The 22450-nt window shown below is 56.1% G+C and overlaps 2 protein-coding genes across 2 annotated transcripts; one reads left to right on the top strand and one right to left on the bottom strand.

The window, feature by feature from the left end:
• The first annotated feature begins 299 nt into the window (after positions 1–299).
• APH1A (aph-1 homolog A, gamma-secretase subunit) lies at positions 300–5033 on the top strand. The gene is made up of 7 exons (XM_039566650.1): positions 300–517; positions 1397–1567; positions 2669–2742; positions 2914–3036; positions 3387–3514; positions 3746–3869; positions 4107–5033. The coding sequence occupies exons 1-7, from the start codon at positions 405–407 to the stop codon at positions 4142–4144; spliced, it is 771 nt and encodes a 256-aa protein (XP_039422584.1). The 5' UTR covers positions 300–404; the 3' UTR covers positions 4145–5033.
• Positions 5034–5702: 669 nt separating this feature from the next.
• CA9 (carbonic anhydrase 9) lies at positions 5703–21183 on the bottom strand. Its single transcript, XM_039566648.1, is given in 13 exon segments — positions 5703–5956; positions 6096–6189; positions 6327–6353; positions 6530–6553; positions 8684–8819; positions 8965–9122; positions 9366–9432; positions 9676–9768; positions 10418–10560; positions 12722–12892; positions 14057–14080; positions 20968–21019; positions 21022–21183. Coding segments are annotated over 13 exon segments (1137 nt in total). The 5' UTR covers positions 21106–21183; the 3' UTR covers positions 5703–5892.
• Positions 21184–22450: the final 1267 nt, after the last annotated feature.

The following is a 22450-nucleotide window of genomic DNA, read 5'->3' as shown; positions in this document are numbered from 1 at the left end:
CCCCAGGACATGCCGAGCCGGGAGGGACCGACAGCGATCATCGAGTCCAGCTCCTGGCCCTGCACAGGACACCCCAAGAGTCACACCGTGTGCCTGAGAGTGTTGTCCAAACGCTTCTTGAGCTCTGCCAGGCCGGCGTTGTGACCCCTTCTCCGGGGAGCCTGTCCCAGGGTCCGGCCCGCTCCGGACGGGCCTTTCCCGATATCCAACCCCGCGCCCGCCGTGACTGACGGGTCTGGCCCCGCCCCCCGCGCCCGCCCCGGGACGCTGCTTCCGGCGGCGGCGGCGCGCGCACGTGTGACGTCATCGGCCCCGGAAGGGCGGCGGAGGGGGAAGGGGCCGCGGGGCCCGTCCGGTCCGAGCTCCGGGTCCGACCCCGGTCCCGTGTCCCCGCTCCCGCCGAAATGACGCTCGCCGTCTTCTTCGGGTGCACCTTCATCGCCTTCGGGCCCGCGTTCGGCCTCTTCATCTTCACCATCGCCCGCGACCCGCTCCGCATCATCATCCTCATCGCCGGGTCAGTCAGCGATGGGGGCTCTGGTGCTGCCGTGGTGTGGGAGCAGGATCGGCTCCGGGAGCCGTGTGGGCGTGGCCGGGCGCTAGGAGCAGCGCCGGTGCTACTACCAGAACGATCGTGGAGGGGGCACTGATTCTGCTGCTGGTGCTGGTCCCAGTACGGATGTGTCGGGGTGCTGGTCCCAGTGCCTGTACACGATCACTGCAGTCGTGACCGGGGTGCTGGTACCAGTGACGGTGCTGGTACAGGATGGGCGTGACAGGAGTGCTGGTACCAGTATGGGTGTGACAGGGTGCTGGTAGCATCAGGGGTGTGATAGGCATGTGACTACTGGCTGAGGCACCATCGTGGGTGCAGCAGACACACCAGGATTCATGCTGGTGCTGTTGTGGGCTCACTGGAGTCACCAGTACTCATGCTGGTGCTGTTGCTTGCATGGTAAGAGCACAAATATTGTTTCTCTTACTGTCACAGCCATTGGCACATTGTGGACACCAGCACTCATACAGTACCAGTGAAGGGTTGGTAGTGGTACTGGTGCTTGTGTGCATCTGGGTAACTGGTACCAGTACCACTGTGGGACCAGAAGGATATGGTACTGGGACTGGTACTGGCGTGGATATGAGCCTGGAACAGGTGCTGGTACTGCTGCGGGCACAACAGGGCGACTGCTGCCAGTTCTGGTGACCAGTGGAGCAGGAGTGCAGGCACAACACAGTGGTGGGACCAGTACAGGCACCAGCCGCCCAGCACTGGTACCATAATGGCACTGATGCTGGTCAGAGAGTGGGCAAGGCCGGGGCACAGCTGCCGGTGCCAGTCCCAACACAGCAGCAGCTCCAGCACAGCACCGGTGCCAGCAAGCTCTGTGTCTTACAGGGCTTTCTTCTGGCTGGTGTCGCTGCTGCTCTCGTCCCTCATCTGGTTCATCGCAGTGAAAGCCAGCGACCCCCAGGATGAGCGGCTGCAGAAGGGGCTCCTGATTTTTGGGGTGATGTTCTCTGTGCTGCTGCAGGAGGCCTTCCGCTTCCTTTACTACAAGCTCCTCAGGTAACGGCATCTCCCTGCTGTGCCAGCACTGCTGGACAGTCTTCCCAGCCATGGTGGTGCCAGATTCCGTCTGTGAGCTGCTGGACTGGGGGGAATGTCAAGTGTGGCACGAAGCTGCCTCACTGCTTACTGGGAGCACATGGGTGGCACCTGCTTCTGTGTGTGGACCTTAGTGGGTGTCAGGTGGTGGGGCAGAGCAGCCCTAAGCTCTGGAGGATCTGGTGCCCTGACCAAGCTGGGAAACAGTCTCATTGCAGCTTTGGCAGTTCCCAGCCTTCCTGATACCATTGTCTTGGAGCGCAGGGGCTTGTACTGGCAGGGAAGCACGTGCTGCACCCTGTCCTGTGTATGGATGGACACTGTGCTGGGGCTGGGCAGGCAGGCATGGGGAGGTGTCCTTCATACTCCCTAGTCTTCCCGGTTGGAAGCTGGGAGAATGCTGGGGGGAGCATGTCTGCAGGCCATGCTGCTCCCTGCGGCAGGGCACTGCCGGAGGCAGGCAGGCAGAGGGTAGCAGAGCTCCACGGAGCAGCCTCTGACACAAACTACTGCGTTTCCTTTGCCTTGCGGATCTCCGGTCCCAAGTGCTGCTGTCCTCCCCGGGCCGAGGAGCTGCCTGGCATGCTCTTTACCTGTCACACCTCTAGCTGGCATAAATTATGAAGCCTCTCCTCTCCCAGTTTCTCCCCCGAAAGAATTTTTCTAGCTCTTCGAGCTCTTCCCTGCACCTCCTGCATTGTTTGTCAACATCTTCTCAGTATAAGTGCAGAGATCAGGTACAGCCTCCCACGCCTGCAGTGGGGCTGCTTTCCATGCGGGGGTGCTGCTTGCCTTACACCCAGCGTCCTGCTCACACCAGCCCTGTTCTGCCGGGCTGGCTGGGACCCACATTCCTCTGTGGAAAATCTTTCCGTGTGGCCTCACATGATTTTCACATGCCTGATTTGTCTGGTGGTACAGTCACACGGAGGATCTCCGTGGTGGGTGTTGCTCGGGGAGGGGGAGGTTGCCAGGAAGGTGGCATGGTGCAGAGTGAATACTGCACCATGCCTCGGGAGGTGGCTTGGCTGTGCTGGGCTCCAGTGTGCTCTCACCCCACAGGAAGGCCATCGAGGGGCTGGTGGCCCTCAGTGAGGACGGCTGCTCCCCCATTTCCATTCAGCAAATGGCATATGGTGAGTGCTGTGCAGAGCAGAGCAGCCTGAGCACAGGACAGGGGGCGAGGCTGGGCAGGGCTGCACATGGTGCTGGGAGCAAAGAGAGATTTCTCACGCCAAAGCTGGCTGGGTGGTACATGGCGTGGCCCTTGGGAGGCTCAGAGCTTAACAGTGTCCCTGTCATGGCAGTGGCTGGCGTGGGCTTTGGTCTCATGAGCGGCGCCTTCTCCATGATCAATCTCCTGGCAGACGCGTTAGGGCCTGGCACTGTGGGCATCCATGGGGATTCACAGCTGTATTTCCTGACCTCAGGTGAGTAAGTGGCACCCTTCGCTCACATCTCTGCCCCACCAGAGAGGCAGCAGATGAGGCGCTGGAGTTTTCCCTCTTACATTGTCTTGCCCATGCTGCACCCTGACCCACCTGAGCTCCTTATAGTCCCTTGTTACATCTCTCTGTGACAAGCCCTTCTTGCTGTTCCCTGTGACTCTCCCTGCTCTTCTTTTCATGTCTCCCACAATCAAAGTCTGACCCAGCACCTCCCAGTCCAGCCATGCTGTTTCTCTATCCCCCCTTTACTGACTCATCTCCATCCCTTCCCCAGGCCTGCAGGCCAGGTGAGGTGGGTGATTCCCTGGTGACACCTCCACTTCTCCCTGCAGCTTTTATGACCATGGTGCTGATTTTCCTTCACACCTTCTGGGGGATCCTCTTCTTTCATGGCTGCGAGCACCGGCGCTGGTGGGAGATCGCAGCGGTCGTTATCATGCATCTCACTGTTTCGGGGTCGGTGAGTAACTGGGAGTAGGGCTCTGCACTGGGACCTGTATTCAGAGTACTGGTCCCATGCTGGGGTGAAACAGCCTTTGGCACTAGTGAAGCAGCTGGTCCTTAACAAACCAAATCCTGGGGTTGGTGCCACCTGTCCCACTCCATTCACTGAGGTGGTGACACTGCCACACATCCTGTTCCTGTCCTCTCCTGCCTGCTCACCCTTCTCTCCTTGTGCCTCTTCCCGCAGTCGTTTTGCAACCCCCTGTACGTGGGCAGCCTGGTGCCCTCCTACCTGCTGATGGCTGCTGCCGCTGCCTGGGCGTACCTGCTCTCGGGGGGATCTGCGCAGAACCTGCGGCGCTTCCTGCTCTGTAAGTACCGCTGCAAAAAGGGCGTGGGGGAACACTTTGGGTCTCATGGGGTACCAGGACCAGTGCTGGGGTGGCGAGAGGTTTTCTCTGTGGCTCAAACAAGGGTGTCATCCCCTCGTCTCCCACTTTAGAGGAGCAGGGAGTTTTTGAGGCCATGGTTAGGTTGTTGCTTCTCCTAGGAGAAGTGGGGTAAAGAGTTTGGTGAAAACTCACCACTTCTCTTCTTGGTTCCTGCAGGTTTACGGAGTGGAGCCAGCCCCCAGCCAGGATCCTGAGGCCCTGCAGGATGTTCCAGTCCCCAGCCACCCCTCCCCTCCCCTCCTATCCTGGCGGCAGGATCGGCCATCACCTTCTTTGCAATATCTTTTCTCCTGGACTGGGGGACCCTGGCCAGCCCTGGTGGGGCAGGCGCTGGGGTCCAGCTGTGGCAGCCAGCCGACCGGTGTGGCTGAGACTGGCTCACTCCAACGCCCCTTTGGGAGTCCCCATAAAACACCTCAGTTTTGGGGGACCCAACTTTGCTGGCCCTGCTGTGAGCTCAGCCCTAGTTAGCCTGCCTGTGACTGCCGGAGGCTTGAGCCCAAAGAAACCCATCGCTTCTCCCCCCGCTGCCACAGATGTGATGCCCCCCATGCCAGGGCAGGGGGCCTGCGTTGCCTCCTCGCTGCAGGGTGGAGGAAGGGGCTTTGCAAAGTGCTGCCGTGCCCTGGGTCGTGGCTGACTGCTGTAGTGCTCCTTTCTCCACCTCTCTGCCCAGTCCTGCTGCCCCAGAAGCCATGGCCCTGGCACTGCCCTGCAGTAGCGCAGTGAGCCGGCATCCTGGTGCAGCAGGATGGTGCTGGGGGACCCACGGGTACTGACAGCTTGCAGGATGGGAGGAGAAGAGGGAAAAAGACAGTATGCAAAAGACCCAGTGGACATGGAGGGTGGTGGAGGGCTTGGGAGGAGATGCAATGCCACAGCTGTTGCCGGCACAGATTTGGGAGGGGGTTCAAGGGACCATTCCAATGGATCATTGCCCTCTCCTGTTCTTGGGGATTTTCAGGCGGGTACCAGCCCTGGTTCTGTGCCACAGGGCTGGGAGGGAGAAACTGCCATTGGGCTGAAAAGGCAGTTTTATCCACAGTGGGCTTTTATATCAATAAAATTAAGTACCACAGACAAGTGGGGGTGTGTGTGGCCATCAGCACTGCCCTTGTGGGGAGGGTACAAGCAGTGGTGGCAGTGGCCTGTGCTGATATGATTGGAGGGGGATGGTCTGGCAGTTGCAGGCTCCATTTGCCTGGAGGCTGCTGAGGGCTGGAGACCTGCAGGTTCCTCTCCTCTCCCAGACAGGGCCAGTTTCTCCTGGTTTTGCCATGGCCATAAAGCTTCCTGGGACTTGGCTCCAGCTCCACAGAAGCCATCATGAAAGGTGGGAGGTAGCCATGGATCTAGGGTTGTTCTGGCTAATCTAGCTATGATAAAGCTGGGGGTGAGCTGGGTGGGGGCTGGCCAGCAAGCAAGCAGTGGCTCTGCCACCTTCAGCTCTGCCTTTCTTAGTCCTACCAAGCTATGTTTTTCCAATGCTTTGCACAAATAAGAGGAGGAAGAAGTCCCAGAGTGATGGAGGGCAGGGCTGGGCTGTACAAGAAGCCTTTTGCTGCTTACTCTGGAGCTCTGCCCGGTGCACAGAGGCTGATGCTGTCTTTGCTGTTTGGGAAGGGGTCCCTGCACACCCCTCTCCGCTGTGGGTCCAGCTGCACCAGGGCGCTCTTTCTTGCCCCACGGCTTCTCACAAAGACAGCAGAGACAGCTGGTGCCATGGTAGGATTTTACTTTTTTTTTTAATACTTTTAACCTTTTTTATAACAAAAATATCTATTGGGACCAAATGCTGCCCCTAGACAAACAGTGCATGTGGGCAGCTTGTGCAGCCAAGGGATGCTGGAGCACTGGTCTTCCTTGACCTGGGATGGGAGTGAGGGGAGGTGGGGTGGCAGGCTGAGCCTGTGGGGCTGGGACTGCCACAGAGGTGTGGAGTTTATGCGGTGTTCTCAGTGCTGGCTGCCGTGTAGATGACCTTGGATTTGGTTGGCGAGTCCAGCCTGTTGGGGAAAGAAGGAAGGGGGGAGTGTTAGACCAGGCACGGGGTCTTGTTGCCTGAAACCACCATTAAACCCCATTCTCATGCCCTGGACCCTTCTGCCTCCAAGCCCTGTCCTCCTGCATCTCTCCCTTGCTCACCGTGTGTTCTGGCTGCGGTGCTTGTAGATGTACAGCAGAAAGGCCAGTGCTGTGACAGCAAAGAGCACCCCAAAGAGCACGGCTAGCACGTCTCCTGCAAGCCAAGCACAGGTGTGTTACTCTGGGGATGGTTCCCTTCGACTGTTGGATGAGTAAGAGGAGGCAAGGAGCAGGCTGGTAGCCCGGGGGCAGAGGGGACACAAAGGAGCAGCCTTGGCTAAGCACATTTACCTGCATGAAATGAGCTGGAGTGTCCTTCTGCAAAGGAGACAAAGACCAGCGGATGAGAACCAGCAGCATGGATGCCGGAGCAGCCCTACAAACCCACTGGCTGCCTGCTCCCAGCTCAGCACATGGCTTCCACAGGACCCCAATTCCCAAGCAGGTACACCCCGTGCCCTCCTTCCCCTGCTTCGTGCCAGACCCTCACCTACCTGCTGTTGCTGAATCATCGCTACCTGTAATGAGAGACAACACAGTCAGGAAGTTGCCTTTGAAGTGTTTGGAGAGGGAAATCTCAAGCCTGCAGGCCTTCAGACCCCTCTCCCAAAGTAGGGCTCCCCTCAAGGCTCCCCATCACCCATGAGCAGGGGAGAGCTGCCTGCCACATCCCCAGCAGCTCACAGCATCTTGCTGCAGGAAGCCCAGCCCTGACACTCTGGCAGAAGCGTGAGGAAAAGGGAGGAAAAGGGAAAAAAATGGATCCCTGAACCACAGCCCACACCTGAGCTTTGCTGAGCCCAGCCAGAAACTCCCCCCACTGCTGCTGCCACAGCCTAGGAAGCAGTCAGGGTTCTGAGCACTTCAGCACCCCATGACTGCACTGGACCCCACAGGAGACCCCAGAGAGGCACATGGGATGAGCCCAGCAAGCAGAAACTGGGGGAGCAGTTGCCTGGAGTGAGATGGTCAGCAGCTCCCAGAGAAGAGGCAGCCACACACTACAGGTAGGGCACCTGGCATGGGGATGGCTTGGTGACCCTACATGCTGGGAAGGAGCTGTGCTGGACAAATGTTTACCCAGCATAAAAACATGGCTTTTAAAGAGCTGCATTATCATCTGTACACGGCTCGGGTGTTACGCACAGTGGCACTATCTGCAGGCTCTATCCAGCTACATGGCTGCTGCAGGAAAGCTGCCACCTCCACCCGGCAGCTGGGGGCAGGAGTGGTTATCCCAAACTGGTGGTGACTGGAAAAAAGATCAACAAGAGTGGGCACAGAAGGTGCAACTACAAGCAAAACAAGATGTGACCCCACAGCACCCCATCTCAGTGCTCAGCAGCCCCAGGGCTAAAGCAGGCAGTCAGCACTGACGTGGGGAGAAACCCCCAACAATCCTGTGCACACAAGGCGGGGGACCAATGACCTCATCCAGGAGTACTGGGGCATTCTCCTGGCACTTCAGGAACAAGAGACTTGGGGCTTTGTTTCAGTTGGGAGTTTTGTATAGAAATAGCAAAAAATGAAAAAAAAAAAATAGAGCTGGGCAACTCCCCCCTTGCCCCAGCACTGGGAGGCTTTGGAACAGCTTCTGCAAGAAAATAGTAAAAGAAAGGCTTGGAGGTAAATGGAAAATATGATAAAGTATCTAACAGGTTTACCAAAGATAGAGCATGCCAGCCTAACCCGATATCCTTCTTTGATAAGTGATGTTCTAGACAAAGAAAATGCATTAGATTTTATCTCTCCCGGCTTCAGTGAAGTATTTGATGCAGTGCCACATGGGAAAGAGCTGGCCAGGCCGAAGACCACAGTGATTAAAAGCCTACAGCCATTAGCAAGCAGGCTGCAGGTGGGACGGTGAGGGAAGTGCCTTGCACCACAGTGTGTGGTTATTGAGGCATTGCCCAGAGGCCTGGGACCAACCCTGTGCTGTTCCTATTAGTCACCTTCACAAAAGGTGTAGGAAATGCCATCAGAACAGAAAAGGAACAGGATGTTGAACAGAAAAACCCCAGTGACCTCAGGGAGAAGCAATGGGCAAAAAATTCAGTGATGCAGAGCGATAGTCACACCTGAGGATTAATAGTGATTTCTACTCATGCCTGGAAATCACCAATGCAAGAAAGACCTTCAAGGAGAAATAAAGGGTGGGCAGACAGGGATCTCTCAGGCAGGGGACTGTGTGCCTCGCCAGCACGGCTGTGAGGCCCCACTGGCAGAGCGCAGCTTTCAGGAAGGGTCCCCAGCACTGCCCTTCCTGCAGGATTTGGAGGAGGGGTGTTCACTGCAGGCTTGTACCTCTGGCAGCTCCTACTGAATTTGTCTATTGCATTTGGGATTGAATTGTGCTAGGACCTGCCTGTTTGCTCTTGACCATGCATTCCCTAGTCCTGCTACTGTTATGCCTGCAAGACTATAAGTTCCTAGAAATCAATCTTCCCCAGGGAGCATGAAAGAAGTGCAGAAATGAAAGAGAGTGGGACCCTAAGACCAGTGCTGCCACACATCACTTGCCGGGCACATCTAACCCATGCAGATGCTGTGTTTCTGTAAGAGACAGCAAAGCACTGACTCCTGGTGCTCGCCCCATCACTGCATCCCTGCAGCTGGGAGCAGCCTGGGCACAGTCACACACTCCTTACCAGGAGCATGCTTCACCAAAGGGGTGGTCTGGAAACTCGCCAGCACCCGTCGCCCATGCAGGTTCTGCACTGGCCGGTAGTTGCTTTGCAAAAGCTTGTCATCATCGGTTCCCAGGCTTGAAACCAGCATTGACATCTGGAAGGAGAACAGTGTGAACAGAATAGCATCATCCTGCCTTTGGGGGCCGGATGAGCTGCAGAGCACTGGCACAGGGCACCTGCATCAGCTTACTGGGACAGGCTGGGAAAGACCCAGTGCGGAGCTTGTTGCCCACACAGACCTGGTTATGAGAAAGCAGCATGGTCTGGTTGAAGATTGTCCATTTGACTGTCTGGTAGCAGGGAGGGGTGGTCAGAGAGCCATTATAGTGGAAGTAGAGTTTCAGGTTGGCAGGCAGCAGACCTGCAATGTTGAATCCAGGCACCAATGTTTCCTGTCCTGGGAGAGGAAACATAATGGGAGTGAGACTGGTACAAATTCCTTGGAGGACAACAGCATAAAGATCATGGGCAGTCTGGCACTGTATGTGCCACTGCAGCCACTGGAGGAAGAGCAGTTGGTTTGCCTGGGAGGCAGGGGAAAGCAGGTGGGCTGCCTGCTGCAGCCTTGCTCTGCTGAGCAGCAGGCTTCTCTGCTGGGCTGCAGCCCCTGAGACAAAGCACTAGTGGGACAGGGCCTTACCCACTTCCTGGATTTCGAACAGATGCTTTAGTATTTCATGGTAGTACTGGTTCTCCCCGTGCCCAACCTGCAACAAAGAAACCCCACTGTAATGGCAAGGACAGGGGCCAAAGGGAGACAAGATGGTGATGGCAGTGCCAGCAAGGAGGTATCGCCCCTTGAGAGAGGTACCCTATCCCGGTGACCGCTTCATTCTGCCCTTTCTCTCCCCTTCTTTCAAGGTGCATTTGCACCTCTGCCAGTCCCCAAAACTGTGTCCAACTCTGCCCACCCTAGTCCTATCCTCCCCCTGCTGATCCACGGAACTCACCTCCAGAAAGGCTCCCAGTACAGCCAGGCCATCTGGGTGAACCATTGCCTCTGTAAAGCTGTCGTACTTCGTGTTGTAGTGGACCACATGGATCTGGAAGGGAAACACGTAATCCCAGTCCTGGATGGGCACCACTGGGAGATGCTCAATCCCACAGGGCTACAGCCTGCTGATGCAAGGGCTGTAAGAGACATGCAGATGTGACGAGTACCCCTGTAGGGAAGGGAAAATACTGGCGGGACCAAGAAAATCTGCTGCTGCAAAGCAGCCAGCATGAAGGTCTGCCTGCAGAAACTTTCCTGGTCGGGAACAGCAAACCAGCACTCTGTCCTGCATAGCAGTGGCTCATACTGCAGAGCCAGGCTCAGTTTGATGACAGCAGCTAGAGAAGGAGGGATAAAACCATATGGGAGCTGGCAGAGCAAGAGGACAGTGTGTACAGAGTAAACAGTCCCTGTAGCTCCCAAAGCAGGCTCACAGCTTCCAGGGAAGCTAGCTTCCACAGCCTGGGAGCTGCCACAGCTCCTGCTCCATCAGCCCAGGACCAGGCTTCACATGTGCCTGGCTCAGCATCAAAATGTAGCCTCCTACACTGAACACCACTGCTGCAGAGCTGCCCAGGATCCTGGCCAGGGGTTACAGCCTACATCCAGTGACAACCAGAGCCATGGGTGAGAAGCATCCATTCCCTGCCCAGCACCACAAGGGAAAAGATGCATCCAGCACCATGAGGGCTCCTTACCTCAGCAGGAAAGCGTCGCCCATTGATGGTGTGCTCTGAGCCAGGTCCCAGTGGGGAGCCCCAGTGCAGGTGCAGCTGCACAGCTCGGTACTGCTGGGCATAGCCACCAGTGAGGGCCAGGGACTCAGGCAGATCAAGGACAACTGCGGAGGCAGAAGGAAGACGTCAGTAAGTCAACATAAACCCAGTCTTTTCCACAGGTACGCAAAGGAGATGTCTCAAGGGAAACAGTCAGCCTGGGTTTCTAGAAACTGGTTGTAACAGAAAACCTTGCTTTCCATCTCTCTTGAGGCTGTGGGCAAGCCTGCCAACGTGCCAGGGTTCAACTTTTGACTTAAGGTTGCAGGAACCTGCAGTAAATACATCAGCTTCAAAAACAGCTACTGTGAAAATGCTGGAAAGTGAAGACCCCCTCCGCAAAGACTCCCAGGGTCAGCTCCTAGCCAAATGTTATCCAACAATTTATTGAGTAAGTGAGAATAATATAAAGAGACCATGGACAAAATTCATAGAGAAAGATACTGGCAGAGTGGTGGATATCTGTGAGAGCAGGGCAGTTGGACAGAGAGCTGCAACTCTTGGCAAGCTGGGACCTTTCAAATAAAGCAGCCTGTAAGTGTACGACAGCACTGGAACTAGTGGCATAGAAGCATTAAATATTTTGAAAGCACTTAGAGCTAAAATTTTTGCTTCTTTGGACACCATAAATTCATACATTGATTTTTCTTTAATGTGGTTTATCCAGCTGTTTCGGACTTAGGCAGCAATGTGGCAAATCTAAAACTGAGTTACCCGGACATGTGGCAAAAATATCAGGAGCATCCCTCGACCCTGAGAGAGGTTGTCCTATCCTTTTAAGCACCTTTTCCTAATTTTTAATGTAAGTTCTTTCCCTTTTCCCTTTTTAGATGAAGTGTGCCTTAGTAACATTGCCAAGCTAGGGCACAGATTCGGGATTAACCACGTAACAGGGCTGTGATGAGTCATTGGCCATCTCGGCTTCCTTGCCACTGGGTTCAGAGATAGAAAACTCAAATACAGGAAGTGAGAAACTGTTCCCTCCCTATGAATTTATCTGCTTTTATACTTCTTTTGTACAGCTAAACTATTGTTTTCCTTCTCCTAACTACCTGAGTCATTTTCAGGCCCTCAAAAATGCTTGTATAGCATAAATACCTTGTTACCAAAATGAGTAACTGTACAAATATCTTACTGGACTTGCAACTTTTTATTTATTTATGGATCTTCATAAAGCAGACCAGTGGTTGCCACAATAAAAAAAGGCATCTTAAAAGCATGTGAGAAAGTACTTCCCCCCTCCCCAATGAAAATGCTCTCACTGCTTTCCTAAACACCAAGCAACACCAGATTCCTGGGTGTCTAAAATAGCAACTACTGAGCTCAACTAGTTTAACTCTGCAGGCACATTAGGGCAGGAGGCCACAATATAGAGCTCTGTGCATGCACCAAGCAGCTGATCTGGCCATACACAGCAAGTCTGACCTGTCAAGTTTGCTGTATACACAGGTCAGCTCCATCTCGTTGGCTACCAGGGCAAGGAGGTGCCTTATCACACTGTCAGCAAGTTCTTAAGTCCCTTTCTCCATAACCTTTTCTTAGCCTGGGGACTGGCAGACACCAGTGTGCACAACACGTTCTGCTTCCTCCGAGAAAAAGCTGGTAGCAACCAGGTCCAACCATCCTCAGCTCTGGAAAGAAGTGGTTTTTGTCCGTATCTGGCATACTGAGGCTGATACTAAAATAACATGAATAAGTTGTGTCCAGAATTTTACAAAAACCATCTGATACTGGAGAAGGGAAACAAAAGACCTACAAAAAAGTTTTAAGGTCTTGAGATAGAATCCTTAAGTACAAACAAAGTAAGGTGGTCAAAGCTGTGCCCTAAAAGACAGATGTAGGTAGCTTAAAGGTTAAGCCACATCCAGCAACTGATGAGTCCTTTGAAAGTGAAATGCAGGGGAGGAAGCAGTGGCTGAAAACCTGCATCGGAAATACCAGAACACATTTTTAAAGAAAATGTGGAGTTAAAAAATTTCTGAAGCCAGCTCCCAAAGGCTCTGGACATCTCGGGGCTTCTCACTTTGTCCAAGAAAACACATGGACCTGCGAAATTTCTACAGACTGTTGCTCCCGTTTTGGCCTAGAAGGCAACAGGGCTGCAGCCTGCAAGACTATTTCCTTCCCAGAGCCCAGGGGAAGGGTGTCAGAGAAGCCTGGTCCTGCTGGGAGAGTCTGAGTGTCTTCTGTTTGTGCTCCAGCCCCTGCAGGTGCCTTTGCCCCTACCTGTGTGCCCATTGTTCTTGAGCTTGAGCTGCTTGTTGGCAGGCAGGCTGTAGCCAGAGAGCTGGATTGGCCGCAGGTCAGGACTGAAGGTGGCCTGAGCTGTGTCAACATTGATGGGCGACTGCTTGGTGCCCCCGCAGTCCGAGTAGTCCGTACTCCAGTGCTTTAGGTCTGGTGCAAGAAGGAAGGGAGGAACTGTCAGTGAGAGTGCCAGGATGAGGACACCTCCAGAAAGAAGGTTTGGGGGTACTGGGGAAGGGGACAGGCACTGGCCAGGGAATTAGCCATGCACATAAGGTTAGCTTCCATGAAGTTAGCTTGGGAGCAGCTTTATGCCAACATGTGACTGAATGCAGCTGTATCAGGAAAGGTCTCGGAGCATGGTGAGCTGCCAGGAAAGTCTATTTTTGGGGTGTTTAGGAAGAGTGCAAGAAGATCATTTACAAGTGGACTTGGCAAGCTGAGGAGCTGCTGCCCTGCAGCTCATCACATACTTGCTGCCTTGAACAGCCTGGCCTCTGGCAGGTATCGCCCCTGCTGCTGCTTGAGCAAGGTAGCACAGTGCTCCTGGGCTCTGTGACAAAGGGCCAGCTCACATGGCTCAGTTGGCCACTGAAATGGACACCTCTCCCCAGTGCCACAGCTGGGATAAGCACGGCTGATGCCCCAGAAACCTCCCTTTGCACTGCAGAGGTCTGCTTCTAGCATGTCATGGGCCAGTGCAAACCCAGGCTTGTCCCCAGGCCAGCCCCTTGCAGGACACCTGTAAATATGGAGCTGGGCTTTAGCAGCTGAGCCAAACCTCAGGGTGATGGTGCAGTGGTAAGGGGTGTATCTGTCACAGCACTGTGGTGATGCCCATCATGGGTGCTGTGGAGAGGCCCCCCAAGCCTTGATGCGAGGGCAGGGCCAGGCGGGATGGGGAGGGAGGGTGACAGAGGGCAGAAGTGAAGACAAGCTAATCCCTGGGCTGGTCAAAGTCCCAGCACGGACTGCAAGTCCAGCCTGGGGAGTGCAGCCCTTTCCCCCACTTGGCTTCCCACAGGGTCAGGGGAGCTCTTATTCAGGGAGGAGCCCTTCCCAGGGGGGCATCCCCCCACAGCCAGGGGCTAGGAAAGCCCTCGTTGGAGCTGCTGCTTCCTGGTGAAATCAGAGCAACACCTGGCTCTTCAGCCCATCCATGCCTGAGTGCGGGCACTGTGTCAGGGTCAGGCAGGAGGGAAGGGTGAGTCGTGGAGTGCGCACAGAAGCCCTGTAATCATTAACCATGGCTGGCTCAAGCCCAGGATCTGCTGGGTAGTAGGAAAAAAGCAGAAGTAACTGCAGGGTATTTACCTTCATAGCTCCAGTGGCTGTGGCCTTGAAAAAAAAGAAAAGAGAAAACCACATGAATGGAAGGGAAAGGTTGTCAGCAAACACGTCTCTGCCAGGCAGCAGGCCTTTGCGCTCCCACTGCCTTCCATCCATCCCCCTCCCCGCCTTTGCTTTCCCACTTCTCCCTCTGTCCCAACAAAGGGCATGTTCCCAGAGGGTACTGCCTCCTCAGAGCATAGCCGGGTCCCCTGCAGTTGTCGGTCAGAGGGAAAACGCCAGGGCTAACATTTTGGCATTGTCCTTAAAAAGGAAAAATCAGAGGTATTGGCTTCCATCACTGAGCAGCTGTACCAGCAGCTGCTCCAGAGCAGCCAAAGCTTCCCACTGCCCCAAGACAAGGCACTTCACAAGTGCAGCTCCCACACTCCACGAGGAGTTTGGGCAGCAAGATGCACTGCACCATGCAGACACCCTCCTCCCACCTGGGAAAGCTGCCTGGGACTGGGAGCAGAGGAAGAAAAGGAGCATCAAAACCTTCTCTTTACATCAGCGAGTGCCCCTGCAGTGGGGATGTGCTTTCACAGGAAAAAGTGCCAGGCAAAATGCTCAGCTCCTGTCCCCAGCTGTAACTCATATGACCACCCAAATACCCACACAGAGCTGCGTAAGGTCTTACCATGCAAAACCCTTTCCTTAGGAAAAGTGGGAGGGAGAATGGGGGATCCTATGCCGGGACCTCTGCTCTTCTTGTGTCACCCATGGGTCACACAGTGACCACAGCAGGGCAAGATGTGACCTGAGTTTCCCACAGCTGGTGGTATGCCACTGTGCAGATCTAGAGGGGGCAAAGCCCTCCTGGGAAGGTCCTGAGAGTACCCAGTACTCAACGGGCTGGCCCTTGCACTGTCACTCTCCTCCAGAGCTGTCAGCAATGCCCAGGTTCCTGGCACATCACTGGAGCTAGCCTTAGGAGGGCACCAGAACCTCTTCTCAGATGCCCCCGAACAAACACCTTGGCTGTCACCAGCCCTTCTAAACAACCAGCTCCAGACAAAGGGATGTGGGGCTCAGATTGCCCCAAGCAGGGAAACATGGCACAAAAGGATTATGTGCCTGCTCTGACGGGCACAATATGTAATTCATGGGCTCCTCCTGACTTGTCCTTACCAGCAAGCTTGTCACTGCAGACAGGCTGTTGGCACTTCTCAGACCATGAGTGCAGGAGCAGAGAGTGCCAGACTGGGGCAGGTTTGGGGCAAAGGGGGGCATTCATACAGCAGCAATGACATGGAGGAGCATTTAAGAGGTACAGTTGAGCCCCAATATCATCTCTGTCCCTTGGTGGGGCCATCTGCCTGCCAGCCTCACCAGGATGCTGGAGGGTCTCAGCAGGAGCTGCTCCAGCCCCGATCCCTACTGCTGACAAGAGCTATCGACACCCACTTGCTATTAATAGGAGTGGATTCCAGCTCAGGGGTGAGAAAGGAAGAGGCAAGCTTTCCCAGGCCCAGATGTCCCATGCGAGGCCCTAAGCCCAGCAGGATCCTGCCCTCCACTCAGCAAGGATCCAGGCACGGGCAGTGCTGGGGGTTTTGGAGCATCTGCTGCTCGGGGGAGTGGATGACCACAGCCAAACTGGGCTGGGAAGGGCTGGAGGGTGTTTAGGGGCACTGTGTGTTGCAGAGATGGGAACAGATCTCAGGGCTCCCTCCAATATGACTGGTGACTCACCTCTGTCGAATTACTGACGCTCAGGAGCAATGCTCAGGGATCTCTTGGGTATTCCCAAAGGCAAAGAAAGAAGGAGCAGCAAGCAGAGGACTGTGCAAGCCACAGCTGCATGCACCAGGACACGTGCCCCAGGACAGACTGCAGTGCCCTCTCCATGCCTGCTTGCATGGTACTGCCCAGGCATGCACCCAGCTCTGCTACAGCAAGCTGAGATCCATTTATCCGGCCCACCTTGCTCACACAAAGGATTCCTGCTGCCCAGACACTGACTGTGCATCAAAATTTAGAGACGATAGACCCTCCTCTGGAAACACCATATGTCTTTTCCCACTCTGCTCCCACTCTCCTACCCCTTTGGGCACTATCTGCACAAAGGAACACTCTCTTTGGGGCAGTCCTGGCACAGGTGAGGCACAGCACCCCAGGGCTGGCACACGGTACCTCAGTTCACTGCACATGCCTCAACTGGCACAGCCCGCCCCAACACCCCACTTTTTGCTCACCTCCAGGGACTCTGCCTTGACAGAAAGCAGCTCAAACATCATATCACCGGTTGAGCAATAGCCCTGTGCTGACACCTGCCCTGCTGTGTCAGCACTGTGCCAATTACCTCAGCTTCCCACATCTCCCAGCACACATCTATTCCCACAGCTGAGGGGGCTCTGGACCCTCCTTGCAGCCCCCTGCCAGCTCAGCTCGGCAGCTTTGGACACCCCGAAGGCTGCAGCTGCACCGAGGAACCAGTTCAATCCACCCCAACACAACAGACTTCCCCAGGGATGTGTTGGCATCAAACCCAGAAGGACCCATGAGCTCTTATCCACCCACAGAAGCCCCCGTGGGTGTGTTTTCCCACCCCGTGGTTCTGGGTGCAGTGATGGCACAGCCCCCTCGGGCAGGCATCCCTCGAGCGCAGCCGTGCAGGGTTGGGCCCCCGTGGCGCCCGCACCGAGCGCTGCAGGAGAGCGCCGAGGCGAGCCCAGCTCGGGCGCTGGGTCAGGCTCTCAGCATCCCCCCCTGCCCCGGCACAGCTCGGAGGAGCCCTGCGCTAACTGCTCCGATCCCTTCCACCTGGGGGCCTTTGCAGTCTCGCAGCCATGAACATTAACCCACTGCCCTGCCCAAGTGGTGATTTGCATAATTCAGTCTGCCTCCCACACTTCCCGCCGGAGCACGTCTTCTCCTTCGGAAAGCCGTGTGATGCCAGGTCTCCCTTCTGCTGAACTGCTTCCACTCACCACAAAAGAACCTCGGCAGCGGATGCTGCAGCTCTCTGCATGCCCTGCCTTACCTCTGAGCACCCACTGCCTCGGCAGGGACTGCAAAGCGCTCCCGAAAACGTGGAGGGAAACAGCCCTGGTGATACGATACGCACACCGGGAGATAACGCGGAAGAAGAGGGTTCCTTGCAGGGGTTCCTGCGGGAAAACACAGTAGGGTGCTGACAGGAGCTGCCTGCCCTTGCAGGCGAGAACGCCTCCGTGCTCAGCCGCGCAGAGCCCCCCGGTTCACCTGAGTACTGCCTGCCGCCCGCCTTTCCCCAGCAGCCCGCTGTCCAGCCAAGTTTCCCACGAGTTTCCCCCCTTTACACCCTCCCTTTGTGCTTTCTCCCGCTGTTCTTTGCTCCCACTCAGCCCTCCCATTCTGGGATACAGGCTTTGCTGCAAGTGCCAGCTCCCTTCCCTCCTTGATATCCAACACCATCCAACAACACTTTCCTGCCGAGTTCAGGCAGACGCTGCCATTACCAGCGTGCTGCTCCGCATGTCCTGCAGCCAGGGAGGAAGGGTAGGAGCAGCTTTTGGCAGCGTGAGGAGCCAGCTCAACCACTGGATGCTGTGAATCACTCATAGGAAAGGCACTGATGCAGCAGGCTGCTCCCAGGAGACCTCACCAAGGGCACACAGGGATGGACTGTGCACCCAAAGGACTCAGAATCGTTTGCACAGACCAGGAGGCAACCTTCAGCAGAGCCAGACAATAAGGAAGGGGATCAGAGGGTTTGCCCTACACGTCTGCACCTCCCATCCTGAGTTTTTCATATTTTAGGCTCTGTGCAGTCTGAGGCTGCTGCAGGGTACCTGACAACCCTGAAACACATGTGCTGCTCACAGAGTGGATGCTGCCTGACAGCAACACAGCCACTGCTGTGAGCTTGAGCTCCAGAAGTTTGGATGGCACGTGTGTGGCAGGCAGGACAGCGGGCTCACTTCAGGCTTTCCCATCCTGCTCTCTTATTGGCCAGGCACACAGTGCCCAGTGCTCAGCCACGGGGAGTGCTGGCATGCTGCCAGAGCCTCCTCTTCCTGCTGGGAGCCAATCCTGAGCTATACCAGTGTCAAAGTCCCATGGGATGAGTTCAGCTTGCAGATGCCAGACCAGGACCACCTTTCTGTGCCCTGTCTATGGGTCAGTCCCAGGCTATGGAGAGATCAGTGGAGCTCATGGCCCAGAAAAGAGGGTAAGTGGGGTGTTGTTCCCAAGGGCCAGTAAGCCAGGAAGTACCAGAACATGCAGAGATGCACAGAGTGCAGGTCCCAGAGTAGGAACCAGCCACAGCAGCTGGGTCCCAGCCTACAAAACATATCCAAACACCACATCCCTTGAAAGCAATAACCTGATCATGGTACCTGGACTGTGCTCATGCTGCCCAAAGCCAGCTCTCCAGTCATGGCACAGGCAGAGGGTCTGGGCAGGGGGGTGCATAACCTGAGCATCCTTCTGCCAAGCCCCACAGGAGGCATGTGTATGGAAGGGCTGTGTCGTTCCAGCCCCACCTCCTCCCTGGTTTCTCCCTCCAGACACACCCCCGTGCAGCTGTGCCCATGTACTTTCAGCCCAGGACACCACCCCATGTGCTGCCCATGGGGGCACTGATCCCTCCCAAGCCTGGCTGCATTAAAGCCCCTCTGTGTTTATAAACTCTGACCCACTGCAAATCTTTGGGATCAGCTTTTAATGTGCCACTGGTAGCACAGGTCGCTGCAGGGATTGTTCTTTGTTCTCCTGAGGCTGTGGAGATCCTGTTCTCTTTGGGCTGTGGAGCCCAAGACTCTACCATCTCCCCCAAGAGGGGCGAGGGTTTGCATGGAGGAAGACATAAGGCAGGCTTTACTCCAAGGCACATTCCTGCTCCTTCTGAACCCAGCTGCCCCAGTAGGTGATGGGGAAGCAGGAAACAACCAGAGTGCTGCAGAGAAAGGGCCATCCCAGCAAAAGGGATAAAAATGGGGAAATCCCAGAGGACAGATCAGTGCTTGGAGCTGGGGAGAGACATGAAAAAGGAGTATTAAGCAAGAAAAATAGGTTCTCCTGGAAGAAGAGGACATGGGGGAATGACCAAGAAGAGGACACTGAGAGCAAGACACATCTGAATGGCAGGGAGAGGAAATAGGGAGAGAGAGTTACTGTCTCCCAAAGACACACTTAGCACAGGACTCAGGTCCTTGGGCAAGCAGAGTCTTCTCAGGGACCAACCTCACGGCAAATCCCCAAGCATGTGCTGAGTACCCAGGGCTGGGGGGCCACCAGCCCTACCTCATGCATAAGCCTCAAGCAAGAGGGAACCATCTCATCACCCAGCAGAGGTGCTGAGACACGCAGCTCTTGGCACCTGGCAGGAGCCTTGGAGGGTTCCAGCCATGACCTGCTTCCCATGGGATTCCATCCAGATCTTCAGCCGTTAACACTGGTATAGCATGGGCTAACTTGCCTGTTCCCTACCGACCTCCTGGCCACCTCCTTTCCCCTTCTCCATCCCAGTCCTCCCACCCACCCCTCCCAAACCTCACGCAGTGTCCAGCCCCTTGGCCAGCGCAGCACACCGGTATGCTGGACACCCAACACCCCCTCACCGTGTGGCCTGGGTTACTTAATGTCTGTGGCAAGAACCGTCTGCATCCCCATCTCTGTCCAGTGCTCAGCCCGGCAAGAGTGGTAAGAAAAGTGATTCATTGCAATAACAAAAGCAGCTCCTGGCACCAAACTATTCCCAGTCCTTACCACAGGGCAGCTGCCCTGGCACAGGTCAGGACAACTCTTTACCAAAGGCAAAACCAAGGACGCGCTATGAGGCTGAGCCCAGGAAACAAACCTGTGGGCAAAGAGGGGACAAGGTGCATAGCCAGGGACAGCAACATCCCAGTGCAGCACTCATTCCCAGGTGAGAAAATCCACAGCACTCCCCCAAAATCCCCGCAGAGCCGTGGCAGTGCCGTAGCCTCCAATCAGAAAAGGGACCAAGACCAAAGACCCAGGACTTTTCCCCTGAACCTCTAACTCTGAAAGCCCCCATACCACCAGCAAGACATCTCACGGAGAGGAGGAGGGGCACACAACCCTGCAGTCCTGCGTTCTGTCACGTCCCCCGTCCCCCATCGTCAGCAGTGGAGCAGCCCCCCTCCAACTCTGCAGCAGGACCAGACCCCGCTCTTGGCGGGCCGCGGGGGGACCAGGTGGATGCAGGGCAGCCCAGCCGACACGCCGCAGGGTAAAGGGGACCGGCCCATCATTCACCGCGCCAGGGTGCAGGGTTGGAAGCTCCGGGCGGTCCGCGGGAGCAAGCAGGGACTGCTTGGTGCACAACCCTTGTACCCCCATCTCAGGAAGTCCTGACCCCCTCAGTCTGATGCAAGCGGGTCCCAGTGAGGGAAAAGGGCTGCGGACAAAGCGAGGGCCCAGCCCCTGGGCAGGGGTCGGGCCAGTCGAGCCGCACGGGAGTTGGCGGGAGCAGGGACAAAGGCAGGGACGTGCTGGGGGGTGCAGCGCCCGCAGCTGGGCGATGCTGGGGGAACACATATCCACAGGGGCATTTCACCCTGGGGCGCACATGGAGCCCTAACAGGGGTGCAGCAGGAGGTAGAGCAGCCCCCCTGCCCCCAAACCAAGCAAGGGGAGAACTCCCTGGCAGTGGGGACACCTCTCCACAAAACATCAGACACCCCAAATCCAGCACCCCTTGCACTGGGGCACTCCATTCATCAAGGATTCCCAACTCAGCAAGAGAGGGAACTCTGCACATCAAGGTACCCCATGTATCAGAGACCCCAAACTCAGTATCGGGGTGCTGCACGCATCAGGGTGCTCAGGCACCGGCCATCCCTAACTAAGCTCCGAGGCGCCTCGTGCACGGGGACCCCAAAGGCAGCAGCGGGGTGCTCCACGCCTCGTGGAGCCCCGCGCACCGAGGGACCCCTGCTCACCTTTCCCCGGGGAATGCGGGGGCTCCTCGCCGCCGTGTTCCTGGGTCGCTCTCCGCTGTCGGAGCCGGCACGGCCCAGGGCGGGCAGGAGCAGGAGCGGGAGAAGGAGCGAGACCCGCAGCGGGGCGGCGCGGTTCATCTCCGGCAAGTGCGCGGGTGCGGGACGGCGGCTCCGTGCCTGCCCGCCCGCCCGGCCGCACGTAAGTGAGAGCGGGCGGGGGAGAGGCGGCGGCTCTGACTCCACGCCTCCGTTACCTTTTATAGGGGCTGGAGCCAAGTCTGCCGGCCGGCACGGTCCGGCCAGGTGAGCCGCCCGACGCGGGACTCGAATCCGGGACTCCCCACGGGGGTGTCCCTACCCAACCCCAGTCCCCCGCCGGGACATGCGGTGGAGCAGGGGGCGGGGGATCCCAGTCGGCTCCTCAGTCCCTTCAGCCATGGGTGTCCCCTCTCCTCAGTGATGGGTCAAGGAGCCCTCAAAGGTGAGCGTCCCTCTCCCCAGCAGCGGGTGAAAGACCCCTCAGCAGTGGGTGTCCCCTCTCCTCAGTGTTGTGGTTGGGATCACTCAGCAGCGGGTATCCCTTCTCCTCAGTGATGAGTTTGGGATCTGTCAGCCAAAAGGTTTCCACTCTCGTCAGTAGTGGGTGAAACCTCTCCCCAGCAATAGGGTTGGCACCCCTCACCCATGACTGTTCCCTCTCCTCAGTGGTGGGTGAGGAATCCCTCCATCATGGGTGTCCTCTCTCCTCAGAGACGGGTGAAACCCTTCAATACTGGCTGTCCCCTCTCCTCAGGAATGGTGCTGGGACCCTGAGCAAAGGGCCTCTCAGTGGTGGGTGTCCACTCACCTCAGCAATGGGTGAAGGACCCTGCTGGGGTGCAGACCTCTCAACCATGGCTGTGCCCTCTCCTCAGCAGTAGGTAAGGGACTCCTCAGTGGCGGATGTCCCCTCTTCTTACTCATGTACAGTTAAGAAAAGGGTTTCCATGGATGCTAGAGGATGCCACAACCCCACTCTGCGCAGAAGTCTTTCTCCTGCTCTTCAGAGGTGGCAGGAAACATATGGGTGCTGCTCAGTGTGTGTATACAGTGTACCTGGATACCAAAAAGCTCTGAACAAAGATCCTGCACCAAAAGTGGCTGGGCACATCGACAAGAGACTGTGGTCCCTGTTGGTAGGTGCAAAGTGCTGCACATTTGATGAATCAATGTGTGGCACAGGGTGGGTGTTAATCAGCTAATGAAACTCACAGAGCAGACCAGAGAGTCATGGTGATGTCAGCTCACCACTTGCCAAGAAAAAACTGAACTAAGCATCAGGGATTATCAAGAAAGAAACAAAAACCAAGCCAAAACAAAAAAACCCACCCCATTCTGATCTTGAATAAATCTTGGGTGAAACCTCTTCTAATTTTTTGCCCATGGTTTTGTTTCTCCCATCACAAAAGGATCCGGAACAGAAAGAGCATGCATGGGGCCCCAG

This window comes from Corvus cornix, chromosome Z, assembly GCF_000738735.6.
Source record: "Corvus cornix cornix isolate S_Up_H32 chromosome Z, ASM73873v5, whole genome shotgun sequence".
Classification (NCBI taxonomy): Eukaryota; Metazoa; Chordata; class Aves; order Passeriformes; family Corvidae; genus Corvus; species Corvus cornix.
This window is presented reverse-complemented; position numbering and strand designations above follow the sequence as displayed.